The following is a 13,702-nucleotide window of genomic DNA, read 5'->3' as shown; positions in this document are numbered from 1 at the left end:
TATATATCACAGTTTCTGTATTCATTCATCCATTGATGGGCATCTTGGTTGATTCCACAGTTTGGCTCTTGTGTGTTGTGCTGCTATGAACATTTTTGTGGCGGCATTACTGTAGTATGCTGTTTTTTAAGTCCTTTGGGTATAGACCAAGGAATGGGATAGCTGGGTCAAATGATGGTTCCATTCCAAATTTTCTAAGGACTCTCCATACTGCTTTCCAGATTGGCTACACTAATTTGCAGTCCCACCAGCAATGTATGACTATGCCTTTTCCCCCACATTCTCCCCAACACTTATTGTTGGAATTATGAATTCTTTGTATAGATCTATCTCCCAGAGGTCTGGGAGTAGGGTAACAGAAAGATGATTGCCAAAGAGAACAAGCTTTCAGTTATGAGATGAATACATTTAGGAGATTTAATATACCATAATTAATAATAATGTGTTGTATACTGGAAGTTTGCTAGAACAAATTTGCTAGGACAGTATTATTCTTACACATCAAAAGAGGCTACTATGTGAGGTAATATGTTATTTAGCTTGATTGTGGTAATCATTTCACAGTACATATCAGATTATCAGATTATGTACCTTAAGTTTATTCAATTTTACTTTTTAGTTATATTTTAAATCTGGGGGAAAAAGAAAGAAATCACTAAACTACTTTCCAAAATGGATGTATCATTTTATATTCCCACCAGTAATGTAGTAGTAATGTAATGTTGTTCTACATTCTATCAATACTTGGTATTGTCAATTTTTAAAGTTTTAGCCATATGAATATCTTTTTGTGTGAAGTGACTAAACAAATGTTTTACCTATTTAAAAATTTTTTGAGTTATGAATTTTTTATATATTCTGTATACAACTCTCTGTCAAATGTATATTTCATTAATATTTTCTCCTAGTTTGTGGCTTATTTCTTTCCTTCCTTCCTTCCTTCCTTCCCTCCCTCCCTCCTTCCTTCCTTCCTTCCTTCCTTCCTTCCTTCCTTTCTTTTACTGGGGGTTCAACCCAGGTGTTCAAGCATGTTGAGCAACAGTTGCATCCCTGGCCCTTGCTTACTTATTTTTAAGTGATGTCTTTTAATTCTGATGAAATGTAGTTTATTAAACTTTTTATGATTTGTGCTTTCATGTCCTATCTTAGAGATTTTGCCTATTCCAAGGTGGCAAATGTTGTCTTCAGTGTTTCTTCATGAAACTATACCAACTGGAGGTATAGTTTCATGGTAGAGTGCATGCTTAGCATGTGCAAGGCCCTGGGCTTAGTCACCAGCATCCCTTCTGTCCCCACAAGAAAGTTATAGTTTTAGTTTTTACATGAAGATGTGGTCCACTTTTAGTTGATTTTCATATAAGGTATAAAGTAAGACTTGGGATTCCAGTTTTACCATATGAATATGTGATTGCTATAGCACCATTTGTTGAAAATATCATCATTTCTCCATTAAATTACCTTGACACATTTGTTAGAGATCAACTGAACACGTGTATATGGATATATTTTTGGTCCTACCTACTGATCTCTGTGTCTATCCTTAAGCAAAAAAATACACTATATTGAGTAATGGAGCTTTTAATGGATCTTGAAATTCAAAAGCATTAGATCCTAAAATTCGTATTTCTTTTTCAAAATTAGTCTTTTACATGTTTGTATACATTGTAGAATCCACTTGTCAATCTCTACAAAAAGATTTATGGAATCTATATATTAGTTTGTATATAATTAACATCCTAAAAATACTGAATTTTCAAGTACACAAAAAGATACACCTGTGTGTTTATTTCAGTCTTTAGATTTTTTTCCACCAGTTTTATTTTTATTGTGTAGGTCTTTCACTTGTTAAATCTATCACTATTTTCTGCTTTTTGACACTATTGCAAATGATAGTGGTATGTTAATTTCTTTTCTTTTATATTGCCCTCATTTCCTAAGACCTAATTATATTCACTTACTACCTCTTATATTTATTTTGTAAATTCATGGATTTTCTATATAAAGTTATGAGCAAAGACTGTTTTCTATATTTATAATTTTCATGCTTTTTATTTCTTTTCTCTTACCTTGTAATAATGTTCAGGACCTATAACACAATACAATTATAATAGAAGTGAGGAAACTAAATATCCTTTTGTTATTGAGCTTAAAAGGAAAACTTTTTTTTTTTTCCCATTATATAGCTTGAAGATTTATGGCTCTTTATTGGTCTTTTTCAAGATTTTATTCATGAATGGGTATTTAATTTTTCTGAATATATTGATATGATTATTATTTTCCTCCTTTCTCTGATAAGGTTGTAAGGGCAGGGGTGAGGCTGTAGCTCACTGGCAGAATGCTTGACTAGCACATGTGAGGCACTGGGTTCAATCCTTAGCGCCACATACAAATAAACAAATAAAATAAAGGAATGCTATATCCATCTATAACTACACAAAAAATTTTTTTAAAGTGCATTGATTGATTTTCAGTTGCTGAATCCAGTATTTTTTGGATAAAAATTATTTTCTCATGATGTGTTATCCTAATATATTCTGAAATTTATTTGCTAATATTTTGTTAAAAAAATTTGATCTACATCCATGAGGGAAATTTGTCTCTAGTCTTGGGATGTTGTTGTTGATGTTGGTATAAACATGGTAAGTGTGGCTTTATAGAAGGAGTTGAGAAGTGTTTCTCTATTTTCTGAAAGCATCTGGGTAAATTGATATTTTTTCTTGATTTTTGATAGAATTCAACATAAAGCCATTTGGATTGGAGTTTTCTTTGTGGGAAGTTGTAATTCAAAAATTCAGTTTCTGTAATATTTTTCTAATTTATTGGCATCAGGTTGTATACAGTATTCCCTTATTATTCTTTTTATGTCTATAGGATATATAGCAATCATTCTTCTTTTCATTACTCTTATTGATAACTTAAGTCTTCTTTATCTTTCTTGATCATTCTAATTGGGGCTTATTCATTTTATTGATGTTTTCAAAGAGCAAGCTTATGGTTTAAATGCTTTTCTCTGTTATTTGTCCATTTTCCATTACTTTAATTTCCACTCTTTATTTCATCATTTCTATTTTTTCAGTTCATTTTTTTTAGTTTCTCAAGATGAAACTTTTATTATTGATTTTTAATTTTTTCTACTATAAAGTCAGCATTTTCACTTTAAATTTCCCTCTAAACACCACTACTTCACATATATTTTGATGTTGTATTTTCATTATCACTCAATTTAAAATATTTTCTTATTTATTTTATGAACCATATTTTAGAAAATATGATTTAATTTCTAATATCTAAGGGTTTCCTTGATTCTTTTCTTTTATTGATCTCTAGTTTAATTCTATTGTAGGCAGAAAATATGCTTTGTATGATTTTAGTGTTTTTGTTCTTGTTGAATTTTGTTTTATGTCCCAGCACACTTTAGAAGGTTATATATTCTGGTGTTACTGAGTTTTCCATAAAATTAGTCAGATAGTTTACATCGATTGAACAGTTTTGTGGAGTATTCTATACTCTTATGTATTTTCAGCCTTCATATTTTAAGCAGTTACTGAAAAAATCCTATTGAAGAATTGTGGATTTGTTTATTTTTCCTGTTAGTTTGTAAGATTTTCCCTCATTTATTTTGAAACTTTGCTGTATGTGCATACACACTTAAGACTGTTAAATCTTCTTGATATGCTGAACATTCTATCATCATTATTAAATTTTTCTCTTTATTCCTGTTTATATTAAGTGTCCCAAAGCCCATTCTCTCTAATACTAATGTAGCCACTTCAGCTCTCTTCTGATCAATGTTTGCACAGTAAATTTCTTTCTATCACTTTTTACATCTAGGCACCTCTGTATTTAAAACGTTTCTTATAGACTGCATGTAGTTTGATATTTATTTCTTACTGTATCTAATAGCATTTTTTAACAGCAATCCCTAGATAGGAGAAGGGATTGTCAAATTTTTTTGGTAAAGAACCAGATAGCAGGCTGCGGTTGTGGCTCAATGGTAGAGCGCTCGCCTAGCATGTGCGAGGCCCTGGGTTCGATCCTCAGCACCACATAAAATTAAATAAATAAAATGAAAGTATTGTGTCCAACTACAGTCAAAAAATAAATATATATTTTTTTAAACGAACCAGATAGCAAATATATTCAGCTTTGCAGGACATACAATCTCTGGCACAACTTTCAGTTCTACCAATGTGAAAGCAGACATAGATGATATGTAAATGAATGGTGTGACTGCATTCCAGTAAAACTTTATATACAAAAACAGATGATGAGCCATAGTTTGTCAACTCCTTGTTTAGGTCACTTATATTTAATGTAATTATCAATATTATTGAATATAAGCCTACAACCTTGCTATTTTTCCATTTGTTCTGGGTGTTTTTCTATTTTATTCTCCTTTCATATATTTTTTCAGCTTAATCAAGTGTTTTTTAGTATTCCATTTGATCTCTACCAATGGTTTGAGGCTTATTAGCTTTACTTCTTTGTTCTATTTGATTAGTGGTTACTCTAGGATTTACAAAATGCATCTTTATCATAGTACACCTTCAAATAATGTTACACCATCTTGTTTGTAATCTAAGACTCTTAAAACATTTTCTTCCATTGTTCCCTTTCATCTGTTGTGCTATTTTTCACTTTTCCTTGTGTTACAAATTCTATCATACATTGTTATTGTTTTCGTTTAAAAGAGTCAATTATTAGACAGGGGGTTTAGCTTAGAGGCCTGGAACCACAAGAAAAAAAAAGTCAGTTATCTTTTTAAAAAAGTTAAAAATTAAGAAAAATTATTTTAGAGCAATCCATATATTTACCATCATCTGGCATTCTTCTTTTGTATAGATCTGAGTTTATATTTGATGTGTGTATGTGTGTGTGTGTGTGTTTATAATATCTTCTAGTTTCTTATTGTATTTATATTTTTCTTATAAATTATTGAATATACTTATAATAACTGCTTGATAATTATTTCCTCCTAATTTCATAAGTTTTCCCATTTCCAAGTCTGTTTCTTTTGCTCAGAATTTTTCCTGGCTTCATTCACATTTTCCTGCTTTTTGCATTGCTAGTCATTTTTCATCTGATGTTGTTCATGGTATATCTGTGTTGAGATTTTGTTTTATATCTTTAAAGCGTGTTAAGTAACTTTTAGGTCAGTTTTGAGCTTTGTTTAGGTGAATCCAAAACAGCCCTTAACCTATAATTTTGTTAGTTCTACTATGTAAAAGGCATGATTCTTCTTAGGTCTCTGCTGAATGCCCTGGTGGTTCAAGTGCAGTGTTTCTGCTTATAGTTCCCTAGTAGTTTGCTTGATTTTTTGTTTGTTTCCTGGCATCCTGAAATTTTATCATACACACATGCAGACTAGCGACATATTCCCTCCCTCTATTCTGTTTCTCTGGTCCTACAAATTCCTGTCTTCTTGACCTTCCCAATTTCTTTTCTGTCTTCGTAACTTGGTGAGACCACCATGCCCTGCTTGGATTCTCCAATTCTACACTGACAGAATGGCTCCAGGCAGAAGCTGGGGAGATCACAGCCTGTGCACAACCTTTCCAGTGTCTAAGAATAGCAGATGCATTTATTTTATGAGTTTTATAGCTGTATATGGGGCAGCAAGTCCATATACAGCTATAATGTGAGAATAGTGAAAGTGCTATTTGTTTGATGTTTAATCCTTGCACTCAGGTTTAATCTCTCTAAGAAACCCCTAGTGAGACCTAAATGAATTATTATTCCATTTAGAATATCATTACCTTTCCCATAAAGCTTTTTAAAATTAAGAATATATCCAGAGCACATCTTGAAACAGGATACCAGTAATATCAGACTTTTCTGTTATTTAAGAAGACTCCTTTATTTTTACACCCCTTGTGTGTAGGGATGAAACCCAGGGCCTAATGCATACTAGGCAAGTGTTCTACCTCTGAGTTACACACCCAGCCTCCTTCCTTTATAGTTTCTGAGTTTCTTTTCATGCTTAGAAAATTTTCTTATACCCTAATGTTATAAGGAATAAAAGGTCTCCCATATTTTCTTCTTGCATTTTATGATTTAACTACATTTACATTTAAATATTTATTCATTTGACATTTATTATTTCTCTTTTTTGCTTTCTTTTTATTGAGGTAGAATTCATATTACATAAAGTTAATCATTGAAAGTGAATAATTCCATGGCCTTTAGAATACAACAAAACATTTTTATCACCCCAAAGAAAACCCTGTGTGTTTGTTAAGCAGTTATGTACATTCTCGCTATCCTATATGCCTATCCTATATGCCTGGAAACCACCAATGTGCTTTCTGTCTCTGGATTTTTACCTATTCTGAATATTTTATGTAAATGGAAACATACAATATGTAACTATTTTCTGTCTGGCTTCTTCCACTTAGCATAATATTTTTGAGGTTCATCCCATTATAGCGTGTATCAATCAATACTTCATTCTTTTTCATGGCTGAGTATTACTCTGTTGTATTGTATACACCATAATTTCTTTATCTTTTCATTCATTGATGGATTTGGGGTTGTTTCCATCTTTTCCCATTGGGAATAGTATTACTATGAATATATATACAAATATTTGAGTACCTGTTTTTAATTCTTTCAGATATCTACCTAGGAGTAGAATTGTGACATTTATTTATTTATAAAGAATGAGATATAGATTCAATTTTTTCCCCAAAAACCTAGTCCTTTGTCTTAGCCCCATTTCTTGTTATCTTTCCTTTACCAATTTAAAGTATATTCTTTACCATATACTAAATTTTCGTGTACTTGGATCTATTTCTTAGCTCTGGTGCCCTCATCCTATCAGTCTGTGTGCCAATATCACAGGTTGTTCCTACCTCATAATCATATAATTGCTGTTTTAATGTTTGGAAAGGAAAATCTGTTCCCTGCCTCTACCCCCATTTCTAGTTAATTTTTGTTGTAATTTTCTTTGCTAGTTCCATGTTATTTCTCCAAATAAACCTTTTATTCTTTTCTATCAGTGATATTGTAAATACTTAAGTAGTATCTTCTCCACATTCACATGACAAATTACTGTTTGAACTTGTCAGGCATCATCTCTCTGGATGAAAATGGGTATTCACTGTATGTACTTCAATGCATTAATTAATCTGTGCTATTTGGGTAGATGAAGTTCCACATTTTTAGATGGATTTTAATTTTTCTTCCAGCTCTAAAATCTGAAGGGGATGATTACTATATTAATGGTGCCTGGACTATTGACTGGCCCAGGAAGTTTGATGTTGCTGGGACAGCTTTTCACTATAAGAGACCAACTGATGAACCTGAATCCTTAGAAGCTCTGGGTCCCACCTCTGAAAATCTTATTATAATGGTAAATGTCATTTTTATATCTACTGTTCATAATTCCCCTTTATGAGGTAGGTGGTAAAATTAAGATAAATAACATAAATGATTTGCCCAAGGACATAGAATCTGTGCAGAATTAAAGCCATAGTGCTCTTTCATATAACTGTTTTGTCTTTTCAATGCTTTCTTGAATTATATATTTATAACCTAGCAAGTCAGAAGAAAGAAATGGCTCCAAAGTAACCATGAAAATGGAAAAATTTTTATATAAATGCATGTATTTGAAGAGTTGCCTTAAATTTCTCATAAGACTTACTTTATGACATTTTCTTCTTCAGAAGAAATAATAAATATCTGAATGAAAGCTCATTGTATTTTAATTATCTTCACCAGTTGTTTTCAATGGCAGGTTCTGCTCCAGGAACAAAATTTGGGAATTAGGTATAAGTTCAACGTTCCCATCACTCGCACTGGCAGTGGAGATAATGAAGTTGGCTTCACGTGGAATCATCAGCCTTGGTCAGAATGCTCAGCTACTTGTGCTGGAGGTAAGACACCCACTAGGCAGTCAACCCAGTCGTCAGAATGCAAAGCAAAACATACTTTGAGCTATGCTTTTTGTTTGCTGAAGAAGCTAATTGGAAACATTTTTTGCAGGTTTACTTCAAGCTGTAATTTAGCAAGAGTAACTTTGTTTTAATTATATTATACTCCATTTGTTTTCAACCTCATGCAATTTATACAGATTTGTTGGTAAAATACATCTTGGCACAGTGAGTGTCTCTGCTGGTGCTTCTCCCAAGACTATCTTGAAGGTGGGCTGTTTGCTTTTCACGAACACATTCTTGGTAAATAACATCAAGAGTTTTAAATAATAAAATGAGTAAGAATCAGACGTCACAGATGCAACTTCTTGTAATGGGGGCTGAGAATGTATGTCTGTGTGTTTGTGTGCTTGTGTTTGTATGCTTGTGTGTTTCCCACCTTCCTATTCAAAACTCCCTTCTCCAGCCATCAAGTTAAGGGACTGTGTGCTGGGATGCTACAGTCATCCTGGTGTCTGGGTCTCTGGGTTAATGGTGAATGCTGACCTCACGGTAGTCCCTTAGAGAGGTAGAGGTAGCTGCCAGGCAGTGGTTGGTGATGTGTTGGTTGTCCCATGTGCGTTTTTCATGGGTGCCTTTTCCCCACAATTTACTCTATTCCTAATCCTCCTCCCTCTAGTGGCCACCAATGCAATTCTTTACCTCTGGCTGGGAGAGCAGGACAGTTGGCTTCCTTCAAAGCCAACACCCTTGCTGCTGCATGGACTGGTGAGTAGAAGTGCTGTGCAAGCAGCATCTTCCTTCTCTCTGGAGACTAAATGCATCGCCTCCACCATACACCTTGATCCCAATAGGCAAGGAAACAGAACCTATCCCTTAGGGCAGGCCGGGCTATAGCACCTCACCACTCCAAAAGCAAAAATTACATTTTGAATCATGATTTTAGAATAAATAGATATAAATATATAAATCATTCAATATATCCCCTATCTGTGCAGAAGTACATGTTCTCACATGGACTTTATCCTGTCTTGTCTTTTATTTGCTGAATCTCTAAACACCTCTGATTTTCAAGGCTTGATTTGGAGAAATTATTTTCAGAGAAATAGTTATCATATACCAAATTCAGTATTTTTACTTTTTTTTTTTTTTTTTTAGTGCTGGGATTCAAACCCAGGGCCTTTGATCATGACTAGGCAAGCACTCTACTACTGAACTCTACCCTCAGCAGTGTTTTTAGACACAGAAGAATTAAATCATCCATCAACTACAACTCTAATTTCAATAGAAAAATACAACTATACCACATGAAAAAAAATTTAAAAACCAACTGAATAATAATAATGTTCTCTCCTGGGTTAAATATCATGAAACAAGCTTATGAATAATTTGTAGCATATTTTAAAAGTTCTCTAATTCCCAATCCACTTTTTTGTGTGAAATGGCTGGAAGTTTATAATGTAGAGTTTTAAAAACTATAATGCATTACCATTTCTCTTAATGAAATAAAAAGATATTTGCAACTAATGTCACTGCTGATGATCCTCAATGAATTCACTATTTGTTCAAGTGAGTGCCGCCACTGCATTATATCATTATATTTTAGTGGCATTTATTATTTCTTTGTTCCAATTAAATTCCTTTTAATCAATCTGTACATTAACCTTCCCCTTTCCACCTACCAACAAAAACTACTTGTACAATATGCATACATATGACCCTGAGGCAAAGTGAGACAAACTAATTAGAGTCCAAATAATTTAAAGTTCAGGAAATTGAATAAGGAAGGTTTAAAATTAAGGTTTTTCAACTAAGAGAAGAGAAGGCTGAAGGAAAGCATGTTCGTATCTTCAAGTATGTGACAGAATGTTGAATGGGGAATTCTCTGTGCCTGTTCTTCTTTTGCTGAAATTGCTATATTTGGGGATGGTTTAGACACAGTCTTGTCTGAGGCCAAGGAGGGATTAAGTGAATTCTCAATGTTCCTTCAACCCTATGATTCTATTTGTTCAGAGACGAGATAGTCCAACAAAAAAGGGGAGGAAAAGGTCATGAGAACCTAATTTGGAATAAAAACTATAATTTTATTGAAGTAAAAATGAATGAAAAATCTAAATGAGTGTTTTTCTTTTCCATAACACTTGTATTGAGAAATAGAGATGATTTCTTGTGATAAAACAAAGAAGCAGAAAGGAAGAAAAGCCCCTAGAAGGAGAGTTCTCCCTTCCTTATTATACTTTTTTTTCTTTGATTTTGGAGCTACTGATCTTAGATATTTTAGGTAGTCCTGGGAATCCAGATTTTGCTTGGTTATAAGTGATTATGGGCATTCATGAGCTGGTCCCTTCTTTGAGAGGTACAGTGTTTGAAAATTGGTAGGCGTGGTGTGAAGAGCTATCATTTGTCTTGGTAAGTGGTTCTCAAAGTATGGTCACTGGACCAGCAGCATCAACATCAATTGAGAAGTTGTTAGAAATGCTAATTCGGAGAACCCATTTCAGTCCTACTGAATAGAAACTCTTGGAATGGGGCCCAGCTATGTTTTAACAAGCTGGCCAGATAATTCTTTTTTGTTGTTGTTGTTCTTTTTAGATTCACATGACAGTAGAGTGTATTTTGACATATTATACATACATAGAATATAACTTCCCATTCATGTGGATATAAATGATATAGATTTGATGTAGGACATAAGATGCTGGACACCCATTAGGAAGCAGGTTTATTAATCTGCAGCAGTCCAGAGGAGCTGAGGCCTAAAAACTCTCTGGACCCAAAGTCTAGAAATTCTTTTAGATTTATACTCAGTGGCATGTTTACATGATAGTGGGTGGGAACCTTACTCTTTGTCCCATATTCTTAGGCTAGACAGAGGTTTTACACATTTGTCTGCAAAACTAGCATTTAAAAGAAAGATGAAGCTTCAAACCACATTGAGCTCTCTGCAGAACTTCTATGAAATCCTGTTGACACTCTTTGTAAAAATCTTTCTGCCACGAAGAGAAGCTTAATTATGGTGGGGAATGGATTTGGGGTGGGAGTACCTGGTCTGCTTCAGTTTCACTGGTCATGTATTTATATGTGAACATAGGAAAGTAATGTCGCATTCATTCTACTGTTTTTCCTATTCCCATCCCCCGTCACTTCCCTTCATTCCCCTTTGTCTAATCCAGTGAACTTCTATTCTTCCCTTTCTTCCTCTGGCTTATAGTATGTTAGCATCTGCATATCAGAAAGAACATTCAGCCTTTGGTTTTTTGGAATTCGCTTATTTCACTTAGCATGATAGTCTCTAGTTCCATCCATTTACTAGCAAATGCCATAATTTCATTCTTCTTTATGGCCAAGAAATATTCCATTGTACATGTACCTCATTTTCTTTATCCAGTTATCTGTTGAAGGGCACCTAGGTTGGTTCCATGCACACTGATGTGGCTGAGTCATTATAGTATGCTGATTATGAGTTATTTGGGTATATACCAACAAGTGGGATAACTGGGTCAAATGGTGGTTCCATTCAAAGTTTTCTGAGGAATCTCCATACTACTTTCCAGAGTGGTTGCACCAATTTGCAGTCCCACCAGCAATGTATGAGTGTACCTTTTATCCCCATATCCTTGCCCAACATTTATTGTTACCTGTATTCTTGATAATTGCCATTCTTACTGAAGTGAGATGAAATCTCATTGTAGTTTAATTTGCATTTCTAATTGCTTGAGATGTTGAACATTTTTCATATATTTATTGACCAGTCATATTTCTTCTTCTGTGAAGTGTCTGTTCAGTTCATTTGCCCATTTATTGATTGGGTGGTGGTGGTGGTTGTTGTTGTTGTTATTATTATTATTTTGGTAGCCACTTTTTGAGTTCTTTTTTTAATATTTATTTTTTAGTTATAGGTGAACACAATATCTTTATTTTATATTTATGTGGTGCTGAGGATCAAACCCAGTGCCTCACACTTGCCAGGCAAGCGCTCTACCTCTGAGCCACAACCCCAGCCCCAGTTTTTGAGTTCTTTATGTGTTCTGGAGATTAATGTTCTATTTGAGGTGCAGGTGGCAAAGATATTCTCCCATTCTGTAGGCTCTCTCTTCATGTTTTTGTTTCCTTTGCTGTGAAGAAGCTTTTTAGTTTAATACCATCCCATTTGTTGATTCTTGATTTTACTTCTTGTGTTTTAGGAGTCTTTTTGAGAAATTTGGTTCTTAAGCCAACATGATAGAGAGCGGAGCCTACTTTTTTTCAATTCATTCTGCTACATATGGATTTCTAGTTTTCCCAGCACCATTTGTTAAAGAGTCTATCTTTTCTCCAATGTATAATTATGGTGCCTTTGTCCAGTATGAGATAAGTGTATTTATGTGGGTTTGTCTCTGTGTCTTCTATTCTACACCATTGATCTTCATGTCTGTTTTGGTGTCAGTACCATGCTATTTTTGTTACTATGGTTCTGTAGTACAACTTAAGGTCTGGTATTATGATGCCTCCTGCTTCACTTTTCTCACTAAGGATTGCTTTGGCTATTCTTTGGCTATTCCTCTTATTCTTTGGCTATCCTCTTATTCCTTTGGCTATTCCTCATATTTTTCCAAATGAATTTCATGACTGCCTTTTCTGTTTCTATGAAGAACACCATTGGGAACTTAATAGAAATTTCAATAAGTCTGAGTAGTGCTTTTGGTAGTATGGCCATTTTGACAATATTAATTCTGCCTATCCAAGAACATCAGAGATCTTTCCATCTTCTAAGGCCTTCTTTAATTCCTTTCTTTAGTGTTCTGTAGTTTTATTATATAGGTCTTTCACCTATTTTGTTAGGTTGATTCATCACTGATGTATAGAAATGCTATTGATTTATGGGTTTTAATTTTATACCCTGCTACCCTGGTAAATTCATTTTGAGTTCTAGAAGTTTCCTAGTACAGTTTTATTTGGGGGGTCTTCTAAATATAGAATTATGTCATCTAGCCAGATGATTCTGATATTCACTTATATTTATGTACCACTGTTCTTAGTTTTCAGAAAAACTGAAACCTAGCACTCTGAACATAGACTATCTTTGTAAACTAATTTTGTACCTAGAACAATATCTGGAACATACGAGGACTCAACAAATATTTAATTTAATGGGAGAAAAGGATTAATGTTTATGTGTTTTTGTTCTTTCTAGGATATGAAATGAGAGGTTAGAATAGCCAATTTTATTATGGGATAGGACAAAGCAACTGCCAAGGAGAGACAATAAAATTTTAGGATGAGTAAGTAAAACCAAGTTCTCCACTTTTGCTTCCTAAACTTTGAATAGGTAGAAGCTCTGGGAGTAGGGCAGGGTATAGAATATCCTAGGATATAGAGTGCGGGTTTTAATTATTGAAGTTACTCTTCTTATACACACCCCTACTTTTAATCCCAGATTCTTTAAATATAATAAGCTAATGTTTGAGGTATGTAAAGTTCCATAAGGCTCAGGAATGCTGATCAGAGAGCCCAAGTCTTAAACTTAGTAATGGTGAATGATATACTTTATCTACAGTTAGAAGATGTCATTTCAAAAGAAAAGTCATTTCTACCTATTTTCACTTATAAACCAAGGATGAATACAAAAGTCAGTTCTTAATGTGGTATAAACCAAGGATGAATACAAAAGTCAGTTCTTAATTGTGGTACTCCACTTTCATTTCCCCAGGTAGGTGCTAGATAGCTTGAGGCTATGAGAATTTTTTAAACTGTTAAAATAGAGAGCAAGAAATGCCAAAGAACTTTCAATTGTATCCTCCCAAGATTCTTCAATGTGCTTACCTCTTATTGGCCTACATGTGTTTTACCAA

At 33.8% G+C, this 13,702-nt stretch overlaps 1 protein-coding gene across 1 annotated transcript in view; it reads left to right on the top strand.

Annotated features, from left to right (window-relative positions):
- The window catches only part of Adamts6 (ADAM metallopeptidase with thrombospondin type 1 motif 6), a 297,708-nt gene that overhangs the window by 231,447 nt on the left and 52,559 nt on the right, over positions 1–13,702 (top strand). The window contains exons 18-19 of the mRNA XM_046456198.2: positions 7,188–7,351; positions 7,736–7,874. Coding sequence (XP_046312154.1) covers positions 7,188–7,351; positions 7,736–7,874 — 303 coding nt within the window. The remainder of the gene's footprint in view (positions 1–7,187; positions 7,352–7,735; positions 7,875–13,702) is intronic.

This window comes from Marmota monax, unplaced genomic scaffold (assembly GCF_021218885.2).
Source record: "Marmota monax isolate L192 unplaced genomic scaffold, Marmota_monax_Labrador192_F-V1.1 WCK01_AAM20220418_F8-fsc00130, whole genome shotgun sequence".
NCBI classification, from domain to species: Eukaryota; Metazoa; Chordata; class Mammalia; order Rodentia; family Sciuridae; genus Marmota; species Marmota monax.
Note: the sequence above shows the minus strand (reverse complement) of the source record. Positions and strands in the feature narration are given on the sequence as shown.